This window comes from Streptopelia decaocto, assembly GCF_964273445.1.
Source record: "Streptopelia decaocto genome assembly, chromosome: 4".
NCBI lineage: Eukaryota > Metazoa > Chordata > Aves > Columbiformes > Columbidae > Streptopelia > Streptopelia decaocto.
This window is the reverse complement of record NC_138658.1, coordinates 69,108,018-69,128,148: the sequence shown is the minus strand read 5'-3', so window position 1 is coordinate 69,128,148 and position 20,131 is coordinate 69,108,018. Positions and strand designations below refer to the sequence as shown.

The window sequence follows — 20,131 nt, the reverse complement described above, 5'->3', positions numbered from 1 at the left end:
ATACAAATACCCATTTAGGCCAAGCGGTTTCTTTTTTCAAGTTTTACATAGTAACTAAAAATAAAATGTAGTCAGAAATATTAAGGTTTATCTTGGTTTACATTTATATTTTGGTAAGCAATAATACACTGAAGTGATCAAGGTTCTAGGCTTCCGATGAACATGGGTTTGCATTTGTCAGTCACACGCACCGTCCAAATGGTTCTAAAAAACTGACTAAACAAAACACATCATCCACTAACCTGCTCCGAGTTGAGCTGTGAAGAACCATCTTGAAATACCATAGTAGTTACAAAAGCCACTGCCTTTTCTATAGTTTCAAGCAATTTTCTTTTTTCTTCACATCCCAAACTCCTGATATCACAAGGATAATTTTCAGAAGGCTCTGTTTGCCCGGAAGTACAGTCGTATCTTCTTGCCTGTGAAGAAGTGTAGATCTTTACAGGCAGTCTTCTTGTTTTCTCTGAACAACATATCGGCACATCTTGCTTTCTTTTAAGAGGAGCAGCTATGTTCTTTTCACCATCCTTTGGGTTTTTTGCTTCTACTGAAAGATTTCTTTTTCTATATCCCCATGTTGGCAAGTCTAAATCCTGGAAACAGCTCACTGTTTTGGTATCTTGACAGCCATGCATTTCATTGGTATGTACTGTCCTGGCTATCTGACCAGCAGTACTTTTTTCAGGGCTAGCAGATGTTTTTAATAAGCCAATTGTGGAATCATGAAGCTCCTGGAAAAATTGGAAATATTTTAGTGAACAAATTATTCAGCTTACTAGGAGAAATACAAATAAATGTACACAAGCTAATTTAGATATGCTTTTCAGGAAGTGGTATTTTACTAAAAAAAATATTGATACTAACTAAAAGTCAGTTTAGAAGAACCACATTACATAAATCAAAATTCAATTATTTATCAGTAAAGATTATTTTGTTGATTTATATTGTTTACATCAAAACCCACCATTTTTTAAAATCTAATTTTAGTCCAACACTAAAAATGGTGAATTAACAACTCTAAGATGCATCTAGTCCAGTAGCCTGTCTTCTATAGTGACTTGGTTATTAGTGACCTTCGCCTGAAGAGAGAATAGACCATTTCCTATCTTCAGCTTCAATATTCAGAGCTTTTTTCACGACAGCTTCGTTTACTAAAGAACTTTTTGAAGGGCACCATAATGACTGCTTTGGAAATTCAAGCACACTGAGCCAACTGGATTTCCACCAATTTCTTCAAACAACTTATAAGACGTAAAAATATACATGAAAGATGAAATGAAGAAGTTATGAGGTATGTGAATAAGTATTCTATTCTGCTTAACCCACTATGCCCAGAACAGCTTTCCTACTCCAGATAGTCCCTGGATCCCTTTATGGCAGCATGCTATTAAATAGTATTAAGCAAGAAGATGCATGGTAATTTTACAATTCAACTCTTTCATCCTTGATTTCCTTCACAAATTTCCTTGATATGCCACTGGCCCCAGTATTTTATTGCCGTTTATTTTGCTAGTTTCTTCTACAGCCTCTTGAGCTGAGATAGAGTCTCTGCCTTGATTTCATAAATAGTGACTCTGGACTAGCAACTGGTCCAAGATTCCCCAAGGTAAATGTGTATTTAACTATTTACAGATGTAGAGAGTTGTATCTTCCATCAATACTCCTCTTATGCCTTGATCATCATCAAGCCCTATAGGAACTGGCAAGTTTTTGACTCCTGAGGCATTTGAAAAAAATGATGTATTGCTAATGATGCATTTGCAAGCTGTTTCTCAGGGTTTATTTAGACTATACTATTGTATATTTACACTCAACTTACTCAAATGAGGCAACTATAAAAGAATACAAGGTCTTGTAAGTTCAGCCTTTTGCATGATGGTGTTTTTAGCAGTCTGCTTCATAATGGTGCTTAGCCATACTTTTTTTTCTTTCCAGACAGATTTTAGTATTAATTTTAAATATCCAGTATTCGTTTTAATAAACCTCTATGCTACCTACAAACATTCAGTTTGCAGAGGGGATACTCCATATATTTTCTTTTAAAAGTTCCTTCATTTTTATGTAATTTCCTTTTCTGAAATGAAGCATTGACGTGGTGACTTATCTATCTTTTCATGCCTCAGAAAGATTATAGTCCCTGTCAAAGCATCTTTCAGCAGGAAGATTTTGAATATGATCTCATACAGAATCAAATAAAAACCAATTTATCTTTTAAGTTGTCTAACAGTTGAACAAAGTAGTTGTCTCCTAATTTTAAATCTCAGCATCATACATAAGCGTAACATTCACTCAACTGAAAAGTAACTGAAGTCTCTCATAATTACTGTATTTTCTGCTCCTGTAGCACAGCCAGTCTCCTTTGGTACCTCTGCTGTCATTACCATTCCAAAAACTAAGGCCTTCTCACTTCAAAAGAACCACAAGTTACTGCTCTGCAGGGCTCCCATCCGTTCCCCAAGTTGACAATTTTCGCTGACTAAAAATATCGTCCATCTCTATTCAATCAGTATTGACTGAGTAATCCAGGATGACAAAGCCCATTTTTTTTTTCTTGTGTTGCAATATTCCTGAACCCAGTTCCCATATTCCCAAACCTCAGAACTATGAAAAAGGTTTAGACTGCTTGAGATCATACTTCACAGGATCAGCTCTACAGCTAAAATACAAATAACAGGTTCTAAGTAAATAGAAAAAGGGAGCTAATAAGCTTTTGCTGCTATCAAAATGAATAGTGGTTGTTCTGAAAGAAGACAAATAAATTGGACTTAGGCAATGCTAATCAAAAAGTTGACATTATAAAAAGTTACCATAAGTGGAAAAATAATAGCACAGAAGGACCAAATGCTTAAGAGCTGTAGAAGGGCAATTAATCCACTCAAGTGTATTCTCCAGTCAAACTGGAAATAGTTTCACTGTTTAACAAAGTAGAATTTGAATTAGGACACTCAAGTAATTATAGAGTCAGGAACAAGCAATTCTCTTTTAAAAGTTCAAAAATAAGAACAAAGCAATTTAATTATCAAGTCAGAATAATACAGCTGGAACTACAATTAACCACAGAGAGAAGCAGCATCTTCCAGGAAAAACTGATCTTCTACTAGAAATAAAGACATGGCTGGAAGTAGAGAAAACAACTCACAGGATATAGTTTCATAATTTATGTGCATGTAGGAAAATTTCACTAGATGCAGCAAGTCAGAATTAGCACCTCATCATCACAAAAAGAGGTTCCACTACTATCTATGTGTACCCACAGCTGCATGTCAATCTGTGAGCCAATTTAATTTGTAGGAAACTATGCCACCCACAAAAAAAGAAAACTTTTTTTACATCTTGACCAAACTGAATTGACTTGCTGAAGTGTGCAACATGCACCAGAGTCAGATTAAGGAAGGCTGTGAAATTTGCAGCTGGGACAGGAGTACACTTGCAGTACTTAGAACTCATCAGTTAACTCAATGGATCTTACAATCACAGCCTGAGCTGGGGCCACCCCAGTTATCCAGTCTCATTCTTGTACTGGCACTCACTTGTGTGTACCAAAACCAAATTCAGAAAGATGATTAAACCAAAAATTTAATTTCCTAATACAAAGTAATTTTTCATATCAATCACCTCACTTTATGTAATGACAAGTACCAGCCTATGGAAGGACCAAAAATGTAAAACAAGGAAAAGCAGAAAAGAAGGAATAGGTGGCGAGACAGACTGGCTTACAGTGCTGCAAACCCACAATTAAGGAGATTAATCTGTCCCGTTTTCAGCTGAGATAGTTAATTTTCTTCTTATTAACTGGTATAGTGCTAAGTTTTGGATTTAGGATGAGGATAATGTTAATAACACACTGATGTTTTAGTTGTTGCTAAGCAGTGTTTACACCAAGTCAAGGAATTTTCAGCTTCTCATACTGCCCTGCCAGTGAGGAGGCTGATGGACCACAAGAAGGTGGGAGGGGACACAGCCAGGGCAGCTGACCCCAACTGGCCATAAAATGGCCATAAAATGGCATGCTGAATATAAAACTAGGGGGAAAGTTAGCTGCGGGGCAGCTGCTCAGGAACTGGCTGGGCATCGGTCAGCGGGAGATGAGCAATTGCACTGTGCATCACTTGTTCTCAATATTATTTTATTATTTTCCCTCCATTTTCTGTCCTATTAAACTGTCTTTATCTCAACCCACAAATTTTACTTCCCCCCCACCACCATCCCACTGGGTGTGAGGAAGTGAGTGAATGGCTGCATGGTGTTCAGCTGCCTGCTGGGCTAAACCACAACAAATCATACAAGCAACACCTACAGAGCAGAAAAAAAAAAAATGAAGTGCCAATAGCAACTCTGGAAAAGGCAGAGTGGTCTTCTGTAGGAATATATCCAGGTAACAAAATAGCATGTTAAGTTTCATCCACACAGTTGTTATAAGGACATTTAGTACACAGAATGATGTGTTAACTCCAAACAGGTTATGTAAAGGCCACATTATCTATTGGCTCTTCTGTAGAGCACATGAGCATCATATGGGCCTTGCCAATTACGGATGATGACAATTCACAAAACATAAGCCACTTCACTATTACTGTGAAAAGAAGCTTGCTGCATTTTGAGGGACTTTTGGAGGTGCTAGCACTTTTTCAGTGACAGAGGTCTGAGAACCTTTTTAAACCCTGGTTTAGATACCTAAATGTGGCAACCCCATTTTTTTCTGATCAATCTGTCACAAAAGACTAACTTCCTGTAACAAGAAAAGCAGAAGTAGGGCCAAGACTCTCATAGGTAAGTAGATGACAAGTGCAAAATAAGACAGAGGAAAGTTAACTATGAGTGTATGCACTGTATTGTGATAAAACTTATTATGAAAGACCCAGGCTATAACAACTTCAAACCTTCTACAAAAACACTGCTTTTAGTGGTCTCTAGTCTTAAAGTGTGCTTGCCTTTTCATTTTTCAGACGTTTATTTTCCTTTGTCTTCTCTGTACCTTTAAAAAAAGAATGGGAAACATTTTACAATTCCAATTAATCTGAAAGCAGTGCATATAACTTGGGTTACATACAGTGTTCCATTACTGACACATTTACCAAGGCAACTATTTTCCTCAAATTAATATTATGCATGCTTAAAAAGGCCCTGCGGGTTCCTACATATGCATATGCAAAAGCGTGATCTGTCCCCATTAAGAAAAAAATGAATTCAAATTTGCTACAAAGCAGACAAGCACTTTCAACAGTTTTCAGAAAAGGCATTACTGTCATACTGTAAATATGCATATTTCTTTCTTTAAAGCAAATACGTTGCATCTTGGTTGAGGTAAAGCTGGGGGAATGGGCAAGAAATAAATAACAACAAAAACTCTACACACTTCACACAGCTCAACTGTTTTCTTAGGCAGTATTATTCCACAATTTTCTTCAGTAAAACCCTGTTTGCATATACATTTTAGCATATGGCGCAGAGTGGCTGGAGAGCAGTCAGACAGAAAGGGACCTGGGGGTACTAATTGACAGGAAGCTCAACATGAGCCATCAGTGTGCCCAGGTGGCCAAGAAGGCCAATGGTATCCTGTCCTGTATCAAAAATAGCGTGGTCAGCAGGACAAGGGAAGTGATCCTTCCCCTGTACTCTGCATTGGTGAGGCCACACCTGGAGTATTGTGTTCAGTTCTGGGCCCCTCAGTTCAGGAAAGACATTGAAGTGCTGGAGCGAGTCCAGAGAAGAGCAACAAGACTGGTGAAGGGACTTGAGCATAAGACCTATGGGGAGAGGCTGAGGGAGCTGGGCTTGTTTAGTCTAGAGAAGAGGAGGCTTAGAGGTGACCTCATCACTCTCTATAACTACCTGAAGGGAAGTTATAGCCAGGTGGGGATTGGTCTCTTCTCCCAGGCAGTCAGCAATAGGACAAGGGGGCATGGGCTTAAACTCTGCCAGGGGAAATTTAGGCTGGATATTAGAAAGAAATTCTTTACAGAGAGAGTGGTCAGGCATTGGAATGGCCTGCCCAGGAAGGTGGTGGACTCGCCGTCCCTGGAGGTTTTTAAACTGAGATTGGACATGGCACTTAGTGCCATGATCTAATAAACGGACTAGAGCTGGACCAAGGGTTGGACTCGATGATCTCTGAGGTCTTTTCCAACCCAGTCGATTCTGTGATTCTGTGATTCTGTGATATCATGCCCTACAGAGAACTGACCATGCTTCACTGCAAAAGATATGTTTTTCTACATCGTTCATCCTCGCAGTAGAACAGCTATTGTAAGACCAGACAAGAGCAGAGAGCAAGGAGAATTCAGACCGATCCAACTGAAAGAAAAGTCAGGTAGTGACTAACACTACAAGAAGCCAGAGAGCTGTCAGTGCTGGGTCTCAGACTGAGCCCTGTGCCGCAGCACGGCTGTCAGCCTGGGCCCAGCGCTGAACCACCGCTGACATTTACCCTACAGCTTTGAAAGCAGAAAGATGCTGCAGTTTAAGGAAGGCTTAGTAAATGCACTTCAGGACTCCGCACCATGCTAAATGAAACAGTTAGGACATGCCTGCAACGCTGTGCAGTAGCCCCAAGAAAAGGAGAAGGAAGTGATAAAAGTACAAGGGGCAACAGGACAGCAGTAATTACAAACTTGGTAGGCACAGGAAGGGGAACAGTGAAAAACAGAACTCTGCTGAAGTACATGTGTCTCCAGAGTTTGCAATTAGTTGGACTCCTTTGTCTCTAGATTAGAACCACAGAATCATTTAGGTTGGAAAAAACCTTTAAGATCATCAGGTCCGACTGTTCAATTCTTCTACTACTCAGCCAAAAGACACCTCATGGGTAAAATACATATTTTGTCCCCTTCTAACTCCTAGTCCACACTGAGTACAACACTCCACTGCCATTTTCAGCTATGAAATCTGCATTACCAGCAGCAAGACACCTTCTGAATCTAATGTGCTGATGACCAATAACAAACAAAGCATAAGGGGATCTATTTCTGTTTACTGGAACTGTTTTAAAAAAAAATTTGTCTAGGCAAACCAGGATCCTGTACTTAAAATATTGATACTAAAAAACAAAACCAAACCACACAAAAACACCCACCACATTTTCAAAGACTAACTAGCCTAGTCTCCAGAAGAAACTAAGCTTATTACTTTACAGTATCACATGCAGGTTCATGTTGGTGTATATGTAAAATCAGTTATCTCCAGCTCAGAGTACTAACCTGAGCTGTTAAAACAATTAATCTGGCATAACTGTATTCGTAGCTTCAAACGTTTTAGATTTGGTTTTCTTGAGACTTCCTACAACAATAAAATTATAACTTCATAATGATAGTAACTGAGTTTACATTTGGTGCTTTTAATTGTTTCACAGCTAAATATTTCTTGACAAATTCACCCTCGAGAGGAGAATTACATTTCTTTCCTTCAGTATGACAGCTACCTAAAGATCTATGCAACCCTGAATTTCTGGTTTACAAAAAAGTTTCACCAGATGGCAGCAGAAACCCATCTTTGCCTTCAAACTCCTTCTTAAGGCTAGATGGAACCATTACAAGCTTTGCTGCCAAGATAACCACAGAGTTTCATCTGCCAGTTGAACTTCACAGATATTTGTCCTATTTGAAACTATTATTCACCTTCTAAAGACAAACAGTTTTTCCAGTAAATAGAATTTAATCTTTAAAGATTTCTCAAAATATAGTTCAATACAGTTTGAAACAGATCAACTAACATGACAGGTATGGGGTTGTTTTGTTTTTTTTTAAAGGAGGCACTTTTTCTTCTCTACAGATCCACGCTGAGCAGCTAAATCTATATACACAGGCAATTTCCTAAAAGCAATTAAAATAATTTTGTTCTTAAGCCTGTACACTAGAAACAATTGTAACTACTACATGGAAAACAAGCACAAGGAAAGCTAGTCATGTGTCCTGCCACCACTAAATACTGATACTGTTCTTTCACTCTCCAGTGAATAAAGATTTAGCAGCACTACAAAGACAGCAAGCTCATTTGGCTAAAGATACCAGGCACCTTCATGGTGTTTTCTAAAAAAAACGAGAATCTGTAATTTTACAGCTTGATATAGAGTGAATGGGTCAAGAGCAGACAACATAACGACATAGATATTGCACAGTACACAGTTCCCAAGCCTAAGACAGAAATGGAATGGCAATTAAACTGAGTTTGAAAAGAGATCTGAGTTTCCTTACAATATCGTCCCATTTTAAAATGAACCCACCCCACATTTCTTAAAATGTGTATCAGTGATTTACACAGCAATGAACTATCACCCTTTTCACTGCTACACCATCAGGCTCCACTGATCCAATACTTCACTACCAAAAAAAGAACCTGAACTGTTATTTACATAACACTGAGGCTGCAAACAAGAACAAATGCTAGATTTTAATCCCATCCACCAGATGATATTCCAGGATCTAGTTCTCAGGAAAAAACACACAACTGAAATTTAGCAAAACTCTTAAATTTTATCTACTTCTTTCCAGAGCTACAAAGCTGTCAAACTACGAAATCCAAAGAATTGAGAATAAAAATCCCATCTTACAAAACCTCCCTAGTATCCACAACGTTCTGAGCCAGATTGGGTCAACAAAGACCTGCTGAAGCACTTTTAATATTACCTAATGTGGTCTACCACTGGGACTTCTGTTCGCTCATCTCCCTAGAATTTGACAAGGAGTGAGTTGCTAATGAACATGTGTTTAAAGGATAGACATGAGTCTGGAGAGTTCACAGTTCTGGCAGGTTCCCATTACCTCTAGTCATTTTTAAGTATCTAGAGTATCTAAAGTTAACAAATACATTTAATTTACAGTATTAGTTAATGAACAGTTTGAAATCCTCATTTACTTCTATACCACATAGCAAGAACAGAAAAAAATAAAAAAATAATGTAATTGAGAGCACTGGTAATATCTTAGTTCCTTGACCTCATATTGCATTACTTAATCAGAAAAGTCCCAGCCGATATCAGTTACAGCCTCATTTCACTTGTAAACCTGGAAACATAAAGTCTCAGGTTTTTTCTTTTTAAAAATAGGGACTAGAGATCTGATATTGTTTTGGTTTCAGTTTTTCAACTGAAAATGGAGACACTTAAGCAGTCTAAGATTTACTCACTCTGGTTATTTTTTCTGTTAGTCTGAACTCCTACAGGAACAGACTGCAAAGCTGTCATAATCCTTTGAGCAATATCAGATAAAGGCACTTGAGAAGCCTCACATCCTATGTAAGATGTGTACTGTTCCATTTTTAAGATAAAACCTAAACAAAGAACACACACATATTATGCATGATATCAGGGCCACCAATCTGCATTCACATTCTGTTGAAACTGAAGACAAAATACAGCGAACATGTTCAGTCATTCATTCTCTGACAGCACATGACATTTCCTCCCTGCCATGCGTATCAGTTTTTAAGTATTGTAAATAAAAATCAGCAATTTGTAATAATGCATGAAAACTACATGAAACTTCTTTGAAATAGTGTTGTAATACACCAACAAAAATTAAGCAGTCCTGTTAAGTAAAACTAACTTCTAATAAAAAAAAAATCTGACAAATAAACCAAGAATTATAATTTATGTCTGAAATACTTCCCCTTTCCTAAACATCTTTAAACTAGTCTATATCTAGTGCATACATAAATTTAATGTTATTGGTACTAAGATTTTATAAAGGAAAAAACCTTTCAAGTAGCTGCCAAAATAGAGCCAACACAAGATGCAAGAAACAAGAATTATTATCATAATATACAAACATCAGTGATGTGTTATTTCAGAAAATACTTATCATAAAAGACTTATATTCCTTAAATTGGGTATAATTGATGTACTCATGTACTATTAAATATTAATAAACTGTAACTATTTTAATGTTATTTGTCAAATTAAGAAACAGGTCAGCAATATCTGAAGTCTCTACAAACTTAAACAGCAGCTATTGCTGTTCTAAATTTTATCCTTTTTTGAAAAGCAGTTGCTTTTCCAATTGACCTGTAGCCATATTCTAAAATACATACAAAATACTTAGCCCCTAAATGTAACACATACAGGAGAATTAGAAACAACGGTGTCCACACTGATGACCTTGTTGACATAATATAGTTAGAGCAGCACAATGCATAAAACTTACCACCAACACAAGATAAATATCCCAGATTTTCAAAACAGTTGAAGGATTCAAGCTGTACAAGTCAACTGCTCTACCAAAAACTGCTGTTAAGTACATTATTTTTATACAAGTTAATAACTGCAGTCCTGGTACTCTGGTTTTCAACCCCCAAATGCAGTACATGAGTAGACTTTCAAGTCATTTAACCATCAAGTAAACAATATTTCCTCTGCTTACATGGGAAAATTTTTTCTTAGCTCAAGACCACAAGCAGATTGCAAGTTTGAATACTTACAAGTACAAACATGTGTATCCATCAGGCTGCATTAACATTGGCTATATCTTTCTAGCTCTAGATTTACAGTAAGCATGCAAAAGAGAGACAGAATGGTGTTCTTTCACATCACACTCCAGGAGTCAGAATCTTTCCCTACACACAACTATTCCTGACTTTTGTAAGAGCAAGCAACGCTTCTTTCTCGCACAGGGTAAAAACATTCCCTGACTTCTCAGGGTTGGAAGTGGCAGTCCTAAAGCTTCAGGGGCATATCAAAATGAGAACCTAGCAGATTAAACACAAACAAGACACAATGCATGAGAACACACCTAAAACCAACACACTGATTTACCATAAATATTGACAACACCAAACTGAATTTATAGTATTTGGCATTTAATAATAAACACAATGTATAGAGAGAGTTAAGCAGCATGAAATCCAGATATAAAAGACATCCAACCAATCAGTTAAAAATAAGTTATACTTACATAAGTTAAGTCTGTCATCAAAAGTTTTAAGACTACTGAAGTTAAAGCTGATTTATTAACCCTCATCAATATGTACACCACTTGAAAGCAAGCACAGCTGATTCCATCAAAGTATTAAACACTGGAAGTTATCATACTGTAAAAGCCTATTTAGTTCCATTGGTACACTGGGGAGCTATATGAAAATTTGATAAACAGTCTAACAATGCACATGAACATAAAGTATGAAAGCATTAGGACTGAATTGAAATGCCTATCACTATAAATTATACAGCAAACTCAAAGTTCAAAAGATAAATTTAAACTTATTTTTCTTTGAAGAGCCCAGTATGAATAAATACTGGTTTAAATGGAGAAGGTAGGCCATAAGTTAAATTATGAGATAAGGGAATGGTCTTAAAACAGATGGTCTTGGTACTTGAAACAGATTCTGGTACATATTCCAATACATTTTTAACAAAACCAAATCTTCTTAGGAGAATTGTAAGAGAAACAATTACGGAATGTCTGCCTTGCAGAACTCTCCTGTTCAGGAGCAGATTACATCCATGTTCCAAAATCTGGAATGCCTTCTCCGCCTTTATGTTTCAGTTCACATATCAGACGTTCTTAGCATTGAAGAAAACTGATCTCAAGGGTATGAAATGTTCCTTTTTCTGCTATGCTGTGTGCAGTGGAAATCAAGATATAGGCTAGCAGAAGAGCAGTCTGAATGTAATTCATTCAAATAACTAATGTATTACCTCATATCACAGAATTCTGACAAAACTGAGATTTGAGCATGGTGGGTGGGTGCCAAAATCAGCATACAATCCAAACTTGGTAACTGTCGCAGTTAAACATGCATTGCAATGATAGGTAAATGTTAGCCTTGATAAGCTAATACTTATCATTCCATAAACTTATAGACAGTTTACATGAAGATGTTTTCCTTTTTAAGAGTACATTGAAGTTTAAACATTAAGTACTTCACTGGTGATAAAATTCTCATCTTCCAGACCACTGGCTTTAGCCTCAGCCTGCTGTTCAAGCTTCTCCACCATCTCTTTCAAGTGGTCTTGGTCTCTGAAAAAATACACATACAAGTTCCTTTCCATCTGATGCAGTTTATTGGACTCTAAAAAGTTTCTCTTTGACTTCACATCAGCAAGCAGATCCATAAGGAGTTGATTCAGTTTCTTTAAATCAGCCTCCAGTTGGTGAAACTGCTCAGTAAGTTCCTAACAAAAAAAGACAAAAAAATCATTACTTTTATATTGTTAATACACTAGCTGAATTAGAAATAAAGTTCTTTGCTTCTGGTAGCCACTTCTGTTTGTAAGAGAAAAGTCATTACAAAAAAAAAAAAAAAAAAAAAAAAAAAAAAAAATCAAAACACAGGTGATGAAGGATTCCATTCAATTTATGTAACTTTAGAGCTCCATGTAACAGTATTCACATCAAGTTATGAAAATGTAATTTCATTTACTTGTTTACTAAACCAGTTAACACCATAAGAATCTGCCCCTCAATTAGACAGATGGTTGAATAAGATTTTCAATCGATACAAGTCTTTGTAGCTAGTCAAATCTTTAAAAAACCCCAAAAAAACCAAAGAAAACAAAACCACACACACACACACAAAAACCACACCAAAAAACGAAACACCACACACCACACAGGAAAAAAGCTAATTAAAAAGCTAATTAAATTTTTTAATTAAATCATTAATTACCAGCTACAATTTTCCCAAAAGTCATCCTTATGATAGTTCAGTGTAAGTAGGCTAGTCATCTATTTGCACATTATTTCCTAATTAAAGGAACTACTTTTCTTGAAAAACAGTAGCAATAGAAAGAGATGTCACTATGTTTTAAGAAGTAACTTGGATCAATAACGGTATTTGATAGATATAATAATGTTATCCCTAGAGGCGTACTGTTCCAGTTACAAAGTTTCATTATTAAACAAAAACTGTTGTATATGTTGCAAATTCCCTTGACAGATGGAAGTGTTAAATATATTTTCTTGTACTTAACCAAGTAGAGTATTATGTACCAGAAGACTTCCTTCAATTCATTTCTTAGATATCTACAATTACTTAAAGAAAAAAACAGGTTGCATTTGACAACCCTATTGCCATTTAAAAGAGGCTCTAAACCAAACACTTGGGAGCTCTGCAGCAGGACTGTCCTGCTAAAACTGTCCTTCAAAATTCTGATATTCTTATTTTGTCCAAATGAGCCACCTATAACCAGACTTTTTAAGGGGCCAAACTCTACTATTCAGGTGTTACAGACAACAGGTAAAAAAAACCTGTCTCAATCAGGAGAAATTTAAACTAATTTTCCAGTGACACCATTTCCAGACAACATATTTGCCACACTATGAACTTACTACTCATACAGGACTGTACACACCTTTGAAAGGCATTAAAAGTTAAATGCAATTATTTGCTTAGAAACAAAAAAATTATTACCTGACAAGATTTACAAAATTCTAACATTTGCTAAGAACAACACAAATACTGGGCCCATCATCATTACGCTATTAAATTTGTTGCTGATATGTGGGTGCCTGTGTGTGTCTACAGCCTTCACACCACATCTTTCTCATGAAAAGGATAAGGCACACATTAATGTCATAATTTTAATAACTAGATAATGGCTTACCTGACTACGGAATTGTATCTGATTTCCTCCATGATACAGAGCATCATAAAGGGTATCTATATCGCTTTCTAGCTTGGACAAAAGGAGAGACTGTTCTTGAGAAGATGCTTCTAGCTGATCTTGTGCTGTAACACAGTCCTGCTTTAACTTCTGAGCCATCTGTACCAGGCTTTCGTATGTTTTAAACAACTGTTGGTTTTTATTTTCTCCTTCCAGAAGCTGATATAGCCTGTAACAAATGAAATTAGACACAAGCATTTTTAAGTTTCCTAAGCACTCCTGTCATTATTAGTCAAGATAAGATGTTCATGTTGAGAAGTCTAGTAAAGGAGGACTAGTAAAGGACAGTACTGCTCAAGGTACTCTTACAACTCTGCAGTATCTCCCACTAATTGAATGATTCTATCTATATATAGCTAGTATGTGATCAATAGGACTCCAAAATATTAAAATATTAAATTAACAGCAATGAAATACCAAAGTAACCATTAATTAGTACACAAAGAATGCAAATAGAAATTGTCAATGTGCTTTTACCAACTATTTCCCACCACTGCAAATACAACAAAGTTAAGACCCCACTTTTTTAAGGGCTAAAAAACAGCAGACTTCAATGGCCAATGAGAAAGAAGATAAATCTTTATGACATTTTCAAGCTTCCTGGACTATTTCCCATTTTGTGTCTATGAAGAGACTGCTAAGAAATTCTCCAATTAGTTATGAGTCATGCAAACGACAGCAATATTTGCTGTACTAAACTGTACCTTTACCCTGCATCAAGAAGATTAGATACGATTAGATCTTTTTGCTCACTTGCTACCACCACCTCAGCATATTAAAATCTTCGGAAGCTGGAGCCTCAATACAGAATCCGACTGCCTTTACTAAGAGCAGGAGCTATGTTTCAAAAGTAATTGAGTTTCTTTCACGTGTCTTCTGCTTGCAAACCCTTTAGGGGTTTATCACTTTTTCAACTTCCCTTCAGAATGATGAATACTAACACATGCCTTTTTAAAAAAAGTGAAAAAGTAGCCAGACAGTGTTCTGATTTAGTGATTCAGACTTGTAATGATAAACCTGAACAAAAACGTTACAAGCTGCCAATGCAAACACACAATGGGAGCGAGATTAATGCAGTTATTCACTGTGCAAGACCATACTCAACTATCACTTAACAATTATTAAGACTTAATTACTTAGACGGTGAAAAACTAGACTTCTACGTGGGTGACAGGACACTGAAGCCAGATGGCAAATCAAGCAGTAAGAATGAGCTAAACACATTTCATATATTGAAGGAGTCATTCCTCTCCCCTACCACATGGGGGTTTTGGTAGGCTAAGCTGCAGAGGCCATGCACATGATCTGGGAAATCATTGTTATTAACAGCTCCCTATATCTATACCTCTAGAATAACCTTCAAGAGGTCCTATATCAGGACACCACATAAGACGGGGTTTAATTTGAATATTCATTATATTCTGAATATTGCTTGGGAATGCTTCAGCAATATTAAAGACTGATAACTGAAGATTTTTTTCCTTGGGCAAACCTCAAAAGAATTTCAAAGGATAATCAAGAGGCAAGTCTCATATCTTGAAGGCTTCAATTCTGGAGAATTCAAAATACTAATTGGCTATAGCAAGTAATTAAGAACTCAGCAATAGAAAGGGCCTAGATTGCCTAAGGCTTTATCTCCACAATATTATTTCAAAGTAAGTCAAAGTTCAATAGTGACTCTAATGCTTACCTGCAAGAGAAACCATCATTTGAACTAATAGTTTTTCTCGGTTTTGCACGCTGAGTTTGCTCAGCTATCACCTGTAGTCTCTGTTGTAACTCATTAATGCTCTGTTTCAGCGGTTCTACCAGATTCTCAAGGTGACAGTAGATCTCCTTATGTTTCTTCAACTCCATTTCACAGGCTAGCTCGATAAGTTCAAATGATGCTTTCTGTCTTACCAAATGCCTGCATATTTCATCTTGTTTTGAAGCATAATAATCTTGCTGAGCAATCTGACGATCCAAGTAGCTTTTCACCACCGGAGCAGTGAACAGTCGTGCATTCTCTTTCAGAAGGGGAAGCAGCTCTTCATTGTTTATCCGAGTTATATCTTGTTTAATTGTTGAAATTTCATCATTTAAACTAGATATTTTGGCATCAAGGTTCTCTTGTTTTCCAGTATCCTGCAAAAAGTAAAATATTTGTTAATTTCTTCCTGGTTCCCTCCAGGCCACTTCCCTAATGCATTTCTTCAGTTCACACCAGATTCATGTAGTTCAGTCACATTGCAATCACTGCGTCTTTTGTATCTGTGAAGTTAAATAAAACTGCCACAAGCCGTTTTACAGAACTTAAAAACATAAGGCAAATACAGACTTTAAAAGTACATATAACTAAATGTATTTAAATAAATGGTGATTTCATTTCATTGCAGCACCAGGAAATAGTTTATTGTGAAAAAAACAGACATGTTTGAAATCTGGGTTCTAAGTGAAATTACAGCTCATCTAACTGAAATCTCACATGCAAACATATTTTTTTATATATTTAGTCAGATGACTATCAACACTGCTATCAGAATCAATCTTTTTCAAATTACCCTAATCAATCAAGCCCTATATGCTAGTCATCCATAAATGAAAATATACAAACTGACATGATGCCTCAAGTTAGTCCGTGACTGGCGTGAGTTAATATTTTGCCTTCTGTTACAATTTCTCCACATACTTAAATTCCAGTAGTCATATCTGCCCATCACTCACTTGTTCAGAGATTTCTGAGGCTTCAACTATCCGATTCATTTATTTGGTATTTAAAACACATCGCCATATTACACATACTCGAGTTTCAAAAGAGTAGGTGAACTAAAACATTTCAAGTTCATGCTATGGAATACAGATAGGAATACACTTCTCATATTAACTCCTCAATATCACAAAATTTCAACCAAAGTTAAGCTTTTGTTTGTTGTACAAAAAACTGAGAGCCGGTTAGAATTTGAAATTTCAAACTTGAACTAAACTGGAAAGGTACTACTAAATTCTGGGGTTTTTAAGGTAGTAATTCTGGAAAGCAGACTTAAAGGTACTCTGCCATACCAAAGAATTTCTGACTATAGAAACCGGAGCTATTTCACATGAGAAATATTGTGGCCAAGACTAAAACTTTATAGAAGTGCAATTTTACTATGTAAAAATATTTGAAATCACAATAATTCAGCAATTCCTCTTACTAGATCCAGAGAACATGCCTGCCTGTTTAAAACTCACCTTCTGCAGCTTACCTTGTCATTTAAGGACTGCAGCATGCTCTCCACACACTTTATAGCTGAATTCATGCTCTCCTCTTTAGCCTGCATCTGAATTAGCTGATGCTGAGCACAAATATACGCTGTCTGAAGCCTGGTCATCTCTAGACTTTCTTCACAAATTTCATGAGACTCATCAGAAGTGACTTCTTTGCTTATATCTGCAAGTAGAAAGCTGTCTTCATGTGAATTTTCAACCCATTCAGACATACCTTGACAAGAGCGGGTTTTTAAGTATGAAGTAAGTGCTGCAGTGCTTTGTTCTTCCTGAGACAAATATTTGTCCAAAGAAAGTTGGGAAAAAAACACTGGTTGTGAAGCTGACCCTTCTTCTGAATCTGAAGCAGTGAAGAAACAGGCCAGTTTCTTAGCTGCATCTATAAGAGACTGCAGTTCATTACTGAGCTTATTATATGCTGCAGTAAACACTGCCAGTCCTTCTCTCAAATCTTTATGTGCTTCTTCCTCTTCGTTTTTTAACGTTTGTAGTACATGGCTGTTTTCAGAAATCATTATTTGAAGCTTATTATGCCGATGAATTTGTAGCTTTTTTAACTTCTGAAGAGTTTGAAGCTCATCCTCTAATTTCTTCCGTTCCTCCTCTTCATCCTCCTCCTCTTGGCTACTGTTCTTTGAAGCCACGGGCTTCAAGGTTTTAAGGACTTCATCCAATGCATTTCCTTCCAAAATGGGCTTACCAGACTCAAGAAGACTATCAAACTCTTGCAGTTCTTTTTCAGATACCACACACTGCTCATTTACATTTCCACAAAACCACTCCATAAATGATTTCTCTTCCGAAGACTCAAACAGCCAATCAAAATCTTCTCCATTAAGCTCATCAGCCTTGGGATATCCAATTTTCTTAAGAGTTTCCACAAAATCATTCCCACAGCTCATGATTAAAATATTTTTGTAAGCAGAAAAGATCCAAATACATGAAAAAAATCTGGGATATTATTCCAGTTGTAATTTTTTTGTTGTTTTAAATGAATATTCAGTATTTTAGTAAAAAGAGTCTGCACAGGAAAAAGGAAGCGTCAGATCACACAAAAAACTGAATGCTATTCTGCTTTAGAGTTGCTATTGGAAAACTAGAAACAAATTTTTATTTCAGAGATGTCTTAATAGAATTTGTTTATCAAATCAGGGGACATATTTTTACATTGATTAAAGCCCTGATCTTTGCAAACACTAATGTTTTTCCTTAATTCATATAAATTTACTATTAAAACAGAATACTACCATGAATTTAAAAGCAACAGGTGTAAATATTGAGTAATTCACTAGCCTGCAAAAGTGATTTACTTATATAGTTTCCTCACATTAAATAAAAAACCCCCACCCACAATCATTTTATTTCTTCCAAAATGAGAGGAACTTTCAGTTTGTTCTAAAAACAAAACTACAGTGACATTACACTAGGCTTCGAGATACTGCTTATAGCCATTTTTTTTACTTCAGCAGCAAGCAGAATCTTGTCTTCCAAACCTCCATTCTAAAGTTTCCTCTGAAAATGGAGCAAGAAATCCTTTACCATAAAAAACTCTCAACATAATACTGCACTTTATTTATCAAGTATAAAATATAAAACTAAGATCGGTGTAAGGATTCCAGTGTAATAGTCACAACTTAAAAGTTATAAGATAAAAGAGTTTGCTGTTTTGCTGTTTCCTAGCATATAAATCATCAGCTTTCGGATCCTAAAGTGAGCACAACAGATAGCTAAGAATAGGAGAAATTATCAAGAAAGTTAGGCATTGTCTGCAATACATTGGTAACATCCATGTTTTTTTTTTTAGTTTGGTATTACTTAATACTTTTGTTTCTAGAACATACATTCCACCAGAAAACCCTACTTTGCCAGATGGCCTGGAGGGCATGAGTGCTAAAGGAGTAAATGCATCCTTCTGAAATTCTGTGTATTTAGTTATCTTAGAGTTACAGATTATGTAAGAAACAGACTTACAGAGTGCACACCGCTTTCTGTATGTGGATCACTGAGGGACGCTGACACTGCTGCCTGAGCCGCCATCAAACACCATAGAATCATTTTGGTTGGAAGAGACCCTCAGGATCATCGAGTCCAAGCATTACCTAACCTAACTCTAGCACTAAACCATGTCCCTAAGAACCACGTCTAAACACCTTTTAGACCCCCCCAGGGATGGTGACTGCACCACTGCCCTGAGCAGCCTGTTCCAGTGCCTGACAACCCTTCCTGTGAAGATTTTTTTCCTAATATCCAATCTAAACCTCCCCTGTTGCAACTTGAGGCCATTTCCTCTTGTCCTAGCACTTGCTACTTGGGAGAAGAGACCAACACCCTCCATGCTACAACCTCCTTTCAGGTAGCTGTAGACAGTGATCAGGTCTCCCCTCAGCCTCCTGTTCCCCAGGGTAAACAGCCCCAGTTCCCTCAGCCGCTTCTCATCAGACTTGCGCTCCAGGCTGCTCACCAGCTTCGTCGCCCTCCCAGCCAAACACAGCATCTTGGGACCCTTGAGGAAGCCACCCACGATCCCCACCAAGGGGAAGCCCCATGGTCACAGCCAGCTCCGCCCACACGAGTGGGCCCCTCACGGGCTCTCTCTCAGCGCCAACGCGTCCGAACACCGCCGGCCACATCCCAACTCTGGGGCAGCTGCGTTCCCGGCCAAGAGCCGATCCCGGGCAGGGCAGGACGAGGAGGTGGAGGGGAGAGGGCACGCTGCGCCGGCTGCCCGACCCCGGTACGAGCGGTTCCCGGCCCCGCACCCTCGGTACTCACCACAGTGCTGTGTCCCGGCGGAGCGCTGAGGGGAGAAGAGACGCAGAAAATGGCGGGAAGGCTGAGGAGGCGCCCGCGCGAGGAGGGGCGGGGACGCCGGCGGCGCCAACAGCTCGAAACGCCCGCCACGCGCTAAGTCTCGCGCGGCCTCCCCGCCGCGAGGGCCCGCGTGCCACCGCCCCGCCGCCGACTGCGCCTGCGCGAAAGCGCCTCTTCCTCCCCGCCGTCCTTCCGCGCCGCCCGCCAGTGGGGGACGGGATCCTGCGGGGGGATTGGGCGGGGCCGGCCTGCTCGCCGGTGACGTCACGTAGGCGGGCGATGGGGCGGAGCTCTCCACAGCCGCGGGGCGGCGCTTGTGGGCGGCGGTTTCTCCCCTCAGGGTGTCCAGCCCGTCCCGCTGCCCCGACCCGCTCCGCCGGGGTCGTGCTGGGGCCGCGTGTGGGAGGAAGGGGCTGAGGGCGGCCTGGCTGCGGTTCGGCGTCGCTCAGCTTTGGTCCAAGCGGTGCCACAGGCCTG

General features: G+C 38.2%; 2 protein-coding genes across 3 annotated transcripts in view; both read right to left on the bottom strand.

The window, feature by feature from the left end:
• The window catches only part of POLN (DNA polymerase nu), a 104,946-nt gene extending 94,319 nt beyond the window's left edge, over positions 1–10,627 (bottom strand). The window contains exons 1-3 of the mRNA XM_082052182.1: positions 9,121–10,627; positions 4,956–4,975; positions 243–731 (exon numbers count right to left, since the gene is read on the bottom strand). Coding sequence (XP_081908308.1) covers positions 243–731; positions 4,956–4,975; positions 9,121–9,250 — 639 coding nt within the window. The 5' untranslated portion in view covers positions 9,251–10,627. The remainder of the gene's footprint in view (positions 1–242; positions 732–4,955; positions 4,976–9,120) is intronic.
• A 140-nt stretch (positions 10,628–10,767) lies between these two features.
• Positions 10,768–19,789, bottom strand: HAUS3 (HAUS augmin like complex subunit 3). 2 transcript variants are annotated; one of them, XM_082051783.1, is made up of 5 exons: positions 19,616–19,789; positions 16,822–17,864; positions 15,285–15,721; positions 13,535–13,763; positions 10,768–12,103 (listed from the first exon to the last, which is right to left on the bottom strand). In XM_082051783.1, the coding sequence occupies exons 2-5, from the start codon at positions 17,743–17,745 to the stop codon at positions 11,837–11,839; spliced, it is 1,857 nt and encodes a 618-aa protein (XP_081907909.1). In that variant the 5' UTR covers positions 17,746–17,864; positions 19,616–19,789; the 3' UTR covers positions 10,768–11,836. The 2 variants fall into 2 exon arrangements, with proteins under 2 accessions (XP_081907909.1, XP_081907910.1); XM_082051784.1 differs by lacking the exon at positions 19,616–19,789 and adding an exon at positions 18,815–18,989.
• Positions 19,790–20,131: the final 342 nt, after the last annotated feature.